This window comes from Phyllobates terribilis, unplaced genomic scaffold, assembly GCF_046119375.1.
Source record: "Phyllobates terribilis strain yellow unplaced genomic scaffold, ASM4611937v1 Scaffold_5__5_contigs__length_657084704, whole genome shotgun sequence".
NCBI lineage: Eukaryota > Metazoa > Chordata > Amphibia > Anura > Dendrobatidae > Phyllobates > Phyllobates terribilis.
This window is the reverse complement of record NW_027362765.1, coordinates 346,653,381-346,666,868: the sequence shown is the minus strand read 5'-3', so window position 1 is coordinate 346,666,868 and position 13,488 is coordinate 346,653,381. Positions and strand designations below refer to the sequence as shown.

The 13,488-nt window shown below is 61.8% G+C and overlaps 1 protein-coding gene across 1 annotated transcript in view; it reads right to left on the bottom strand.

Annotated features, from left to right (window-relative positions):
• Window positions 1-13,019, bottom strand: part of PDZD8 (PDZ domain containing 8) — a 40,974-nt gene extending 27,955 nt beyond the window's left edge. Inside the window, exons 1-3 of the mRNA XM_073684605.1 lie at window positions 12,220-13,019; window positions 8,012-8,137; window positions 1,282-1,384 (exon numbers count right to left, since the gene is read on the bottom strand). Of these exons, the coding sequence (XP_073540706.1) occupies window positions 1,282-1,384; window positions 8,012-8,137; window positions 12,220-12,962 (972 nt within the window). The 5' untranslated portion in view covers window positions 12,963-13,019. The remainder of the gene's footprint in view (window positions 1-1,281; window positions 1,385-8,011; window positions 8,138-12,219) is intronic.
• Between the last annotated feature and the right edge of the window lie 469 nt (window positions 13,020-13,488).

Sequence of the window (13,488 nt, the reverse complement as noted above, 5' to 3'; positions counted from 1 at the left end):
ATCCTGTATTATACTCCAGAGCTGCGCTCACTATTCTGCTGGTGCAGTCACTGTGTACATACATTACATTACTGATCCTGAGTTACATCCTGTATTATACTCCAGAGCTGCACTCACTATTCTGCTGGTGCAGTCACTGTGTACATACATTACTGATCCTGAGTTACCTCCTGTATTATACTCCAGAGCTGCACTCACTATTCTGCTACAGTCACTGTGTACATACATTACTGATCCTGAGTTACATCCTGTATTATACTCCAGAGCTGCACTCCCTATTCTGCTGGTGCAGTCACTGTGTACATACATTACATTACTGATCCTGAGTTACTTCCTGTACTATACTCCAGAGCTGCACTCACTATTCTGCTGGTGCAATCACTGTGTACATACATTACATTACTGATTCTGAGTTACATCCTGTATTATACTCCAGAGCTGCGCTCACTATTCTGCTGGTGCAATCACTGTGTACATACATTACATTACTGATTCTGAGTTACATCCTGTATTATACTCCAGAGCTGCACTCACTATTCTGCTGGTGCAGTCACTGTGTACATACATTAATGATCCGGAGTTACATCCTGTATTATACTCCAGAGCTGCGCTCACTATTCTGCTGGTGCAGTCACTGTGTACATACATTACATTACTGATCCGGAGTTACCTCCTGTATTATACTCCAGAGCTGCGCTCACTATTCTGCTGGTGTAGTCACTGTGTACATACATTACATTACTGATCCCGAGTTACCTCCTGTATTATACCCCAGAGCTGCGCTCACTATTCCGCTGGTGCAGTCACTGTGTACATACATTACAGTACTGATTCTGAGTTACCTCCTGTATTATACTCCAGAGCTGTGCTCACTATTCTGCTGGTGCAGTCACTGTGTACATACATTACTGATCCTGAGTTACATCCTGTATTATACTCCAGAGCTGCACTCACTATTCTGCTGGTGCAGTCACTGTGTACATACATTACAGTACTGATTCTGAGTTACCTCCTGTATTATACTCCAGAGCTGCGCTCACTATTCCGCTGGTGCAGTCACTGTGTACATACATTACCTTACTGATCCTGAGTTATATGCTGTATTATACTCCAGAGCTGCGCTCACTATTCCGCTGGTGCAGTCGCTGTGTACATACATTACATTACTGATCCTGAGTTACCTCTTGTATTATACCCCAGAGCTGCACTCACTATTCTGCTGGTGCAGTCACTGGTGGGCAGGAGGCACGGCTGCTATGAGGGGTGGGAGGGGGCTCTTACCGTCTTGATTGAAGTCCTGGTCTTCTCCTTCCATGGGGCGCCGCTGATCTCCAAGGTGCAGTGAATGTGCGTCTCCTGGTCATAAGAGCCAAAGATCAGAAGCCTGGAAGAGACGAGGCAGAGCGTCAGGGGGGGCGGGGCAGGAGACGAGGCAGAGCGTCAGGGGGGGGCGGGGCAGGAGACGAGGCAGAGCGTCAGGGGGGGGCGGGGCAGGAGACGAGGCAGAGCGTCAGGGGGGGGCGGGGCAGGAGACGAGGCAGAGCGTCAGGGGGGGGGCGGGGCAGGAGACGAGGCAGAGCGTCAGGGGGGGGCGGGGCAGGAGACGAGGCAGAGCGTCAGGGGGGGGCGGGGCAGGAGACGAGGCAGAGCGTCAGGGGGGGACGGGGCAGGAGACGAGGCAGAGCGTCAGGGGGGGACGGGGCAGGAGACGAGGCAGAGCGTCAGGGGGGGACGGGGCAGGAGACGAGGCAGAGCGTCAGGGGGGGACGGGGCAGGAGACGAGGCAGAGCGTCAGGAGACGGGGCAGGAGACGAGGCAGAGCGTCAGGAGACGGGGCAGGAGACGAGGCAGAGCGTCAGGAGACGGGGCAGGAGACGAGGCAGAGCGTCAGGAGACGGGGCAGGAGACGAGGCAGAGCGTCAGGAGACGGGGCAGGAGACGAGGCAGAGCGTCAGGAGACGGGGCAGGAGACGAGGCAGAGCGTCAGGAGACGGGGCAGGAGACGAGGCAGAGCGTCAGGAGACGGGGCAGGAGACGAGGCAGAGCGTCAGGAGACGGGGCAGGAGACGAGGCAGAGCGTCAGGAGACGGGGCAGGAGACGAGGCAGAGCGTCAGGAGACGGGGCAGGAGACGAGGCAGAGCGTCAGGAGACGGGGCAGGAGACGAGGCAGAGCGTCAGGAGACGGGGCAGGAGACGAGGCAGAGCGTCAGGAGACGGGGCAGGAGACGAGGCAGAGCGTCAGGAGACGGGGCAGGAGACGAGGCAGAGCGTCAGGAGACGGGGCAGGAGACGAGGCAGAGCGTCAGGAGACGGGGCAGGAGACGAGGCAGAGCGTCAGGAGACGGGGCAGGAGACGAGGCAGAGCGTCAGGAGACGGGGCAGGAGACGAGGCAGAGCGTCAGGAGACGGGGCAGGAGACGAGGCAGAGCGTCAGGAGACGGGGCAGGAGACGAGGCAGAGCGTCAGGAGACGGGGCAGGAGACGAGGCAGAGCGTCAGGAGACGGGGCAGGAGACGAGGCAGAGCGTCAGGAGACGGGGCAGGAGACGAGGCAGAGCGTCAGGAGACGGGGCAGGAGACGAGGCAGAGCGTCAGGAGACGGGGCAGGAGACGAGGCAGAGCGTCAGGAGACGGGGCAGGAGACGAGGCAGAGCGTCAGGAGACGGGGCAGGAGACGAGGCAGAGCGTCAGGAGACGGGGCAGGAGACGAGGCAGAGCGTCAGGAGACGGGGCAGGAGACGAGGCAGAGCGTCAGGAGACGGGGCAGGAGACGAGGCAGAGCGTCAGGAGACGGGGCAGGAGACGAGGCAGAGCGTCAGGAGACGGGGCAGGAGACGAGGCAGAGCGTCAGGAGACGGGGCAGGAGACGAGGCAGAGCGTCAGGAGACGGGGCAGGAGACGAGGCAGAGCGTCAGGAGACGGGGCAGGAGACGAGGCAGAGCGTCAGGAGACGGGGCAGGAGACGAGGCAGAGCGTCAGGAGACGGGGCAGGAGACGAGGCAGAGCGTCAGGAGACGGGGCAGGAGACGAGGCAGAGCGTCAGGAGACGGGGCAGGAGACGAGGCAGAGCGTCAGGAGACGGGGCAGGAGACGAGGCAGAGCGTCAGGAGACGGGGCAGGAGACGAGGCAGAGCGTCAGGAGACGGGGCAGGAGACGAGGCAGAGCGTCAGGAGACGGGGCAGGAGACGAGGCAGAGCGTCAGGAGACGGGGCAGGAGACGAGGCAGAGCGTCAGGAGACGGGGCAGGAGACGAGGCAGAGCGTCAGGAGACGGGGCAGGAGACGAGGCAGAGCGTCAGGAGACGGGGCAGGAGACGAGGCAGAGCGTCAGGAGACGGGGCAGGAGACGAGGCAGAGCGTCAGGAGACGGGGCAGGAGACGAGGCAGAGCGTCAGGAGACGGGGCAGGAGACGAGGCAGAGCGTCAGGAGACGGGGCAGGAGACGAGGCAGAGCGTCAGGAGACGGGGCAGGAGACGAGGCAGAGCGTCAGGAGACGGGGCAGGAGACGGGGCAGAGCGTCAGGAGACGGGGCAGGAGACGGGGCAGAGCGTCAGGAGACGGGGCAGGAGACGGGGCAGAGCGTCAGGAGACGGGGCAGGAGACGGGGCAGAGCGTCAGGAGACGAGGCAGAGCGTCAGGAGACGAGGCAGAGCGTCAGGAGACGAGGCAGAGCGTCAGGAGACGAGGCAGAGCGTCAGGAGACGAGGCAGAGCGTCAGGAGACGAGGCAGAGCGTCAGGAGACGAGGCAGAGCGTCAGGAGACGAGGCAGAGCGTCAGGAGACGAGGCAGAGCGTCAGGAGACGAGGCAGAGCGTCAGGAGACGAGGCAGAGCGTCAGGAGACGAGGCAGAGCGTCAGGAGACGAGGCAGAGCGTCAGGAGACGAGGCAGAGCGTCAGGAGACGAGGCAGAGCGTCAGGAGACGAGGCAGAGCGTCAGGAGACGAGGCAGAGCGTCAGGAGACGAGGCAGAGCGTCAGGAGACGAGGCAGAGCGTCAGGAGACGAGGCAGAGCGTCAGGAGACGAGGCAGAGCGTCAGGAGACGGGGCAGGAGACGAGGCAGAGCGTCAGGAGACGGGGCAGGAGACGAGGCAGAGCGTCAGGAGACGGGGCAGGAGACGAGGCAGAGCGTCAGGAGACGGGGCAGGAGACGAGGCAGAGCGTCAGGAGACGGGGCAGGAGACGAGGCAGAGCGTCAGGAGACGGGGCAGGAGACGAGGCAGAGCGTCAGGAGACGGGGCAGGAGACGAGGCAGAGCGTCAGGAGACGGGGCAGGAGACGAGGCAGAGCGTCAGGAGACGGGGCAGGAGACGAGGCAGAGCGTCAGGAGACGGGGCAGGAGACGAGGCAGAGCGTCAGGAGACGGGGCAGGAGACGAGGCAGAGCGTCAGGAGACGGGGCAGGAGACGAGGCAGAGCGTCAGGAGACGGGGCAGGAGACGAGGCAGAGCGTCAGGAGACGGGGCAGGAGACGAGGCAGAGCGTCAGGAGACGGGGCAGGAGACGAGGCAGAGCGTCAGGAGACGGGGCAGGAGACGAGGCAGAGCGTCAGGAGACGGGGCAGGAGACGAGGCAGAGCGTCAGGAGACGGGGCAGGAGACGAGGCAGAGCGTCAGGAGACGGGGCAGGAGACGAGGCAGAGCGTCAGGAGACGGGGCAGGAGACGAGGCAGAGCGTCAGGAGACGGGGCAGGAGACGAGGCAGAGCGTCAGGAGACGGGGCAGGAGACGAGGCAGAGCGTCAGGAGACGGGGCAGGAGACGAGGCAGAGCGTCAGGAGACGGGGCAGGAGACGAGGCAGAGCGTCAGGAGACGGGGCAGGAGACGAGGCAGAGCGTCAGGAGACGGGGCAGGAGACGAGGCAGAGCGTCAGGAGACGGGGCAGGAGACGAGGCAGAGCGTCAGGAGACGGGGCAGGAGACGAGGCAGAGCGTCAGGAGACGGGGCAGGAGACGAGGCAGAGCGTCAGGAGACGGGGCAGGAGACGAGGCAGAGCGTCAGGAGACGGGGCAGGAGACGAGGCAGAGCGTCAGGAGACGGGGCAGGAGACGAGGCAGAGCGTCAGGAGACGGGGCAGGAGACGAGGCAGAGCGTCAGGAGACGGGGCAGGAGACGAGGCAGAGCGTCAGGAGACGGGGCAGGAGACGAGGCAGAGCGTCAGGAGACGGGGCAGGAGACGAGGCAGAGCGTCAGGAGACGGGGCAGGAGACGAGGCAGAGCGTCAGGAGACGGGGCAGGAGACGAGGCAGAGCGTCAGGAGACGGGGCAGGAGACGAGGCAGAGCGTCAGGAGACGGGGCAGGAGACGAGGCAGAGCGTCAGGAGACGGGGCAGGAGACGAGGCAGAGCGTCAGGAGACGGGGCAGGAGACGAGGCAGAGCGTCAGGAGACGGGGCAGGAGACGAGGCAGAGCGTCAGGAGACGGGGCAGGAGACGAGGCAGAGCGTCAGGAGACGGGGCAGGAGACGAGGCAGAGCGTCAGGAGACGGGGCAGGAGACGAGGCAGAGCGTCAGGAGACGGGGCAGGAGACGAGGCAGAGCGTCAGGAGACGGGGCAGGAGACGAGGCAGAGCGTCAGGAGACGGGGCAGGAGACGAGGCAGAGCGTCAGGAGACGGGGCAGGAGACGAGGCAGAGCGTCAGGAGACGGGGCAGGAGACGAGGCAGAGCGTCAGGAGACGGGGCAGGAGACGAGGCAGAGCGTCAGGAGACGGGGCAGGAGACGAGGCAGAGCGTCAGGAGACGGGGCAGGAGACGAGGCAGAGCGTCAGGAGACGGGGCAGGAGACGAGGCAGAGCGTCAGGAGACGGGGCAGGAGACGAGGCAGAGCGTCAGGAGACGGGGCAGGAGACGAGGCAGAGCGTCAGGAGACGGGGCAGGAGACGAGGCAGAGCGTCAGGAGACGGGGCAGGAGACGAGGCAGAGCGTCAGGAGACGGGGCAGGAGACGAGGCAGAGCGTCAGGAGACGGGGCAGGAGACGGGGCAGGAGACGAGGCAGAGCGTCAGGAGGGCAGGAGACGAGGCAGAGCGTCAGGAGGGCAGGAGACGAGGCAGAGCGTCAGGGGGGCAGGAGACGAGGCAGAGCGTCAGGGGGGCAGGAGACGAGGCAGAGCGTCAGGGGGGCAGGAGACGAGGCAGAGCGTCAGGGGGGCAGGAGACGAGGCAGAGCGTCAGGGGGGCAGGAGACGAGGCAGAGCGTCAGGGGGGCAGGAGACGAGGCAGAGCGTCAGGGGGGCAGGAGACGAGGCAGAGCGTCAGGGGGGCAGGAGACGAGGCAGAGCGTCAGGGGGGCAGGAGACGAGGCAGAGCGTCAGGGGGGCAGGAGACGAGGCAGAGCGTCAGGGGGGCAGGAGACGAGGCAGAGCGTCAGGGGGGCAGGAGACGAGGCAGAGCGTCAGGGGGGCAGGAGACGAGGCAGAGCGTCAGGAGACGGGGCAGGAGACGAGGCAGAGCGTCAGGAGACGGGGCAGGAGACGAGGCAGAGCGTCAGGAGACGGGGCAGGAGACGAGGCAGAGCGTCAGGAGGGCAGGAGACGAGGCAGAGCGTCAGGAGGGCAGGAGACGAGGCAGAGCGTCAGGAGGGCAGGAGACGAGGCAGAGCGTCAGGAGGGCAGGAGACGAGGCAGAGCGTCAGGGGGGCAGGAGACGAGGCAGAGCGTCAGGGGGGCAGGAGACGAGGCAGAGCGTCAGGGGGGCAGGAGACGAGGCAGAGCGTCAGGGGGGCATTAGTAATATCCCAGCACAGCAGCAATTCTATAAGTACAGCAGTACCACCCGGCCCCATCAATAATTTCCCAGCACAGAAGCAGTTTTTTTAAGTACAGCAGTACCACCCGGCCCCATTAGTAATTTCTCAGCAGCGGTTCTTTAAGTACAGCAGTACTACCCGGCTCCATCAGTAACATCTCAGCATAGCAGCAATTCTGTAAGTACAGCAGTACCACCCAGCTCCATCAACATCTCAGCATAGAAGCAATTCTTTAAGTACAGCAGTACCACCCAGCTCCATCAGTAACATCTCAGCATAGCAGCAATTCTGTAAGTACAGCAGTACCACCCGGCCCCATTAGTAATATCTCAGGAGCAGTTCTGTAAGTACAGCAGTACTACCCGGCTCCATCAGTAACATCTCAGCATAGCAGCAATTCTGTAAGTACAGCAGTACCACCCAGCCCCATTAGTATTATCTCAGGAGCAGTTCTGCAAGTACAGCAGTACCACCCGGCTCCATCAGTAACATCTCAGCATAGCAGCAATTCTTTAAGTACAGCAGTACCACCCGGCCCCATTAGTATTATCTCAGGAGCAGTTCTGCAAGTACAGCAGTACCACCCGACCCCATCAATAATATCCCAACAGCGGTTCTGTAAGTACAGAAATATCACCCGACCCCATCAGTAATATCCCAACACAGCAATGGTTCTGTAAGTACAGCAGTAACACTCGGCCCCATTAGTAATATCTCAGCAGCAGTTCTGTAAGTACAGCAGCACCACCCAGCCCCATTAGTATTATGTCAGCAGCGGTTCTGTAAGTACAGCAGTACCACCCGAGCCCATCAGTAATATCCCTGCACAGCAGCAGTAATGTAAGTACAGCAGTACCACCCGACCCCATCAGTAATATCCCAACACAGCAGCGGTTCTGTAAGTACAGCAGTACCACCCGGCTCCACCATTAATATCCCAGCACAGCAGCGGTTCTGTAAGTACAGCAGTACCACCCGACCCCATCAGTAATATCCTAACACAGCAGCGGTTCTGTATGTAGAACAGTACCACATGGCCCCATCAGTAATATCTCAGCAGCAGTTCTGTAAGTACAGCAGTACCACCCAGCCCCATTAGTAATATCTCAGCAGCAGTTCTGCAAGTACAGCCGTACCACCCGGTTCTATCAGTAATATCCTAACACAGCAGAGGTTCTGTAAGTACAACAGTACCACCTGGCCCCATCAGTAATATGGGCAGCAGCCAGCAGTCACCCAATCCTCGCCCGCACCAGTGGCGCTCACCTGCTGCAGTCCATCACAGACACCTTCAGCCGCCCGTCCGTCAGGCCCAGGTCCTGCAGCGTCAGCGTCCGCTCCTCCCCGTCCTCAGCCGCCGGCACCACCTGCATCGGGAAAAACGGCTTGTACCTGCGGAGGAGGAAGGCGGCAATCACGGGAGGCAAACGGCAGAGAGCGGGCGGCAATCACGGGAGGCAAACGGCAGAGAGCGGGCGGCAATCGGCAGAGAGCGGGCGGCAATCGGCAGAGAGCGGGCGGCAATCGGCAGAGAGCGGGCGGCAATCGGCAGAGAGCGGGCGGCAATCGGCAGAGAGCGGGCGGCAATCGGCAGAGAGCGGGCGGCAATCGGCAGAGAGCGGGCGGCAATCACTGCACGATATGGCGGACGAGTCGTTCCTCCTCCGGTCGGGGATGAAGCGTCGGCGGTGCAGGGTTACTATAAAGCCTCATTACTGTCCGTGTATAGAGGAGAGAGAGGATCACACCACCGGACACACAATGCTGGGGGCAGTAGCATCTGATCTGGTAGTGCAGCAACTTGTGTTGGATGTTGGGGGCAGTATTATTTGCAGTGTTGGGGTTGTAGTATCCGGGATGTTGGGGGCAGCAGTATTTGGGGGTTGTAGTTCCCGATGTTGCAGTACGGGTTCACACCTGATCTTGTAGTGGGGCAGCGTGTACAGGAGGTGTTGGGGGCAGTAGTCCCCGGGATGCTGGGGGTTGCAGTACCCTTCCTCATCTCATCTTGTAGTGGGGGCAGTAGTCCCCGGGATGCTGCGGGTTGCAGTACCCTTCCTCACCTGATCTTATAGTATTGGGGGCAGTAGTCCCCAGGATGCTGGGGGTTGCAGTACCCTTCCTCACCTGATCTTGTAGTATTGGGGGCAGTAGTCCCCGGGATGCTGGGGGTTGCAGTACCACTCCTCACCTGATCTTGTAGTGCGGCAGTGTGTGTAGGAAGCTGGGGGCAGTAGTCCCTGGTATAACAGTACCCTTCCTCACCTGAGCTTGTAGTAGTGGGGGCAGTAGTCCCCGGGATGCTGGGAGTTGCAGTACCCTTCCTCATCTGATCTAGTAGTGGGGCCAGTAGTCCCCAGGATGCTGGGAGTTGCAGTACCCTTCCTCACCTGAGCTTGTAGTAGTGGGGGCAGTAGTCCCCGGGATGGTGCGGGTTGCAGTACCCTTCCTCATCTGATCTTGTAGTGTTGGGGACAGTAGTCCCCGGGATGTTGGGGGTTGCAGTACCCTTCCTAACCTGATCTTGTAGTGGGGGCAACAGGCCCTGGTGTTGCAGTAGTGGCTCTCACCCGATCTTGTAGTGCGGCAGTGTGTGTAGGATGCTGGGGGTTGCAGTACCGGCTGGCTCTCACCTGATCTTGTAGTGTTGGGGGCAGTAGTCCCTGGGGTTGCAGTACCGGCTCTCACCTGATCTTGTAGTGGTGGGGGCAGTAGTACTCTGTATGTTGGGGGTTGCAGTACAGGCTCTCACCTGATCTTGTAGTGTTGGGGGCAGTAGTACTCTGTATGCTGGGGGTTGCAGCACCGGCTCTCACCTGATCTTGTAGTGTTGGGGGCAGTAGTACTCTGTATGCTGGGGGTTGCAGCACCGGCTCTCACCTGATCTTGTAGTGTTGGGGGCAGTAGTACTCTGTATGCTGGGGGTTGCAGCACCGGCTCTCACCTGATCTTGTAGTGTTGGGGGCAGTAGTACTCTGTATGTTGGGGATTGCAGTACCGGCTCTCACCTGACCTTGTAGTGTTGGGGGCAGTAGTCCCCGGGATGCTGGCGGTTGCAGTACCCCTCCTCACCTGATCTTGTAGTGTTGGGGGCAGTAGTCCCCGGGATGCTGGCGGTTGCAGTACCCCTCCTCACCTGATCTTGTAGTGTTGGGGGCAGTAGTCCCCGGGGTTGGGGGCAGTAGTCCCTGGTGTTGCAGTACCCGTCCTCACCTGATCTTGTAGTGGTGGGGGCAGTAGTACTCTGTATGTTGGGGGTTGCAGTACCGGCTCTCAGCTGATCTTGTAGTGTTGGGGGCAGTAGTACTCTGTATGCTGGCGGTTGCAGTACACTTCCTCACCTGATCTTGTAGTACGGCAGTGTGTGTAGGATGCTGGGGGTTGCAGTAGTCCCCGGGGTTGGGGGCAGTAGTCCCCGGGGTTGGGGGCAGTAGTCCCCGGGGTTGGGGGCAGTAGTCCCCGGGGTTGGGGGCAGTAGTCCCCGGGGTTGGGGGCAGTAGTCCCCGGGGTTGGGGGCAGTAGTCCCCGGGGTTGGGGGCAGTAGTCCCCGGGGTTGGGGGCAGTAGTCCCCGGGGTTGGGGGCAGTAGTCCCCGGGGTTGGGGGCAGTAGTCCCCGGGGTTGGGGGCAGTAGTCCCCGGGGTTGGGGGCAGTAGTCCCCGGGGTTGGGGGCAGTAGTCCCCGGGGTTGGGGGCAGTAGTCCCCGGGGTTGGGGGCAGTAGTCCCCGGGGTTGGGGGCAGTAGTCCCCGGGGTTGGGGGCAGTAGTCCCCGGGGTTGGGGGCAGTAGTCCCCGGGGTTGGGGGCAGTAGTCCCCGGGGTTGGGGGCAGTAGTCCCCGGGGTTGGGGGCAGTAGTCCCCGGGGTTGGGGGCAGTAGTCCCCGGGGTAGCAGTACCGGCTCTCATCTGATCTTGTAGTGCGGCAGTGTGTGTAGGATGCTGGGGGTTGCAGTAGTCCCCGGGGTTGGGGGCAGTAGTCCCTGGTGTTGCAGTACCGGCTCTCACCTGATCTTGTAGTGTTGGGGGCAGTAGTACTCTGTATGTTGGGGGGTGCAGTACCCGTCCTCAACTGATCTTGTAGTGCGGCAGTGTGTGTAGGATGCTGGGGGTTGCAGTAGTCCCCGGGGTTGGGGGCAGTAGTCCCTGGGGTTGCAGTACCCGTCCTCACCTGATCTTGTAGTGCGGCAGTGTGTGTAGGATGCTGGGGGTTGCAGTAGTCCCCAGGGTTGAGGGCAGCAGCCCCTGGTGTTGCAGTACCCGTCCTCACCTGATCTTGTAGTGTTGGGGGCAGTAGTACTCTGTATGCTGGGGGTTGCAGTACCGGCTCTCAGCTGATCTTGTAGTGTTGGGGGCAGTAGTACTCTGTATGCTGGGGGTTGCAGTACCCGTCCTCACCTGATCTTGTAGTGCGGCAGTGTGTGTAGGATGCTGGGGGTTGCAGTAGTCCCTGGGGTTGGGGGCAGCAGTCCCTGGTGTTGCAGTACCGGCTCTCCCCTGATCTTGTAGTGCGGCAGTGTGTGTAGGATGCTGGGGGTTGCAGTAGTCCCCGGGTTTGGGGGCAGTAGTCCCTGGGGTTGCAGTACCAGCTCTCCCCTGATCTTGTAGTGCGGCAGTGTGTGTAGGATGCTGGGGGTTGCAGTACCAGCTCTCCCCTGATCTTGTAGTGCGGCAGTGTGTGTAGGATGCTGGGGGTTGCAGTACCCGTCCTCACCTGATCTTGTAGTGCGGCAGTGTGTGTAGGATGCTGGGGGTTGCAGTACCCGTCCTCACCTGATCTTGTAGTGCGGCAGTGTGTGTAGGATGCTGGGGGTTGCAGTACCCGTCCTCACCTGATCTTGTAGTGCGGCAGTGTGTGTAGGATGCTGGGGGTTGCAGTACCCGTCCTCACCTGATCTTGTAGTGCGGCAGTGTGTGTAGGATGCTGGGGGTTGCAGTACCCGTCCTCACCTGATCTTGTAGTGCGGCAGTGTGTGTAGGATGCTGGGGGTTGCAGTACCCGTCCTCACCTGATCTTGTAGTGCGGCAGTGTGTGTAGGATGCTGGGGGTTGCAGTACCCGTCCTCACCTGATCTTGTAGTGCGGCAGTGTGTGTAGGATGCTGGGGGTTGCAGTACCCGTCCTCACCTGATCTTGTAGTGCGGCAGTGTGTGTAGGATGCTGGGGGTTGCAGTACCCGTCCTCACCTGATCTTGTAGTGCGGCAGTGTGTGTAGGATGCTGGGGGTTGCAGTACCCGTCCTCACCTGATCTTGTAGTGCGGCAGTGTGTGTAGGATGCTGGGGGTTGCAGTACCCGTCCTCACCTGATCTTGTAGTGCGGCAGTGTGTGTAGGATGCTGGGGGTTGCAGTACCCGTCCTCACCTGATCTTGTAGTGCGGCAGTGTGTGTAGGATGCTGGGGGTTGCAGTACCCGTCCTCACCTGATCTTGTAGTGCGGCAGTGTGTGCAGGATGCTGGGGGTTGCAGTACCCGTCCTCACCTGATCTTGTAGTGCGGCAGTGTGTGCTTCCTCCGGATCACCCTCTTCAGCTGGGTGACGATGATGGACGTCAGCTGGGGCATGGGGCGGCCCTCGATCTGACTGTGCACCTGGAAGTCTATGAGCGGCTCGTCCGTGAAGCAGAAGGCCCAGTGGGTGAAGGGCAGGCGGCGGAACATCAGGCGGACGCGGCCCTGCACCCGGCCCAGCCGCACCGACAGCGACGCCGTCTTGCCGAACAGCAGCTCCACGTCCACGGCCAGCCGCAGGCCGCCGCCGTACTCCGCCTCCAGCTCGAAGCTGAGCTCCGGGGGCAGCGGCGTGTCGTCGTCGTCGGGCCGGGCCTCGGGCGGCAGCAGGCGGACCCCCCGCAGCACCGGCACGGCGTCGCCCAGGCTCAGCTCCCGCAGGCTCAGCCCCTCCAGCAGCCGCCCGGCCGTGCGCGACAGCAGCAGCTCCTCCAGCTCCACGCGGATCTTCCGCAGCAGCCAGCGCCGCAGCACGGCCGTGTCCCGCAGCTCCCGGAACAGGAACAGGAAGATGGCGTTCAGGAAGTGGCAGCTCTCCGGGCCCGCCGAGCCCTCCAGGTAGTCCCGCAGCGAGGCGTCCGCCTGCACCGAGCGGCCCGGGGACAGCGGCGGAGGAGGAGGGGGGGGCGCGGGCGGCCGGCGGTACACGAGGAGGAGGAGCAGCAGGGTGAGGAGGCAGCCGGCCAGCGCGGCCAGCAGCAGCACGGACACCATGACAGCACCTCAGCGCCCTCACCGGGACGGGGTGGGGCCGGGCGCAGTGCCCGCCGGCTGATTGGCCGCCACACTGCGGGGGGCGGGGCTTGTCTGTCAGCTGCCACCGACTGTTCCCGCAGATTGGCTAGCATCTGAAAGAAGGCGGGGCCAAAGTGCGCGGCGTCCGTCACTCAGCGCATCCTGAGACCGTTTACTGGAGGAGAAGACATAGGGGGCGGAACTGCGACGTCGGCTACGTATCGCGTCATTACGTTCTCGTCGCCATGGTAATATGTTGTTTGGCTGGAACAGATGGAGGATTGTGTCAGAGCTGAGAAGAGGAGCCGCCATCACCAGGACCGGTATCACCAGGATCAGGACACCAGGACCGACATAACCAGGACACCAGGACCAGAACACCAGTACCGGCATCACCAGGATCAGAACACCCGGACCGGCATCACCAGGATCAGGACCAGCATCACCAGGATCAAGACACCAGGACCGGCATCACCAGGATCAAGACACCAGGACCGGCATCACC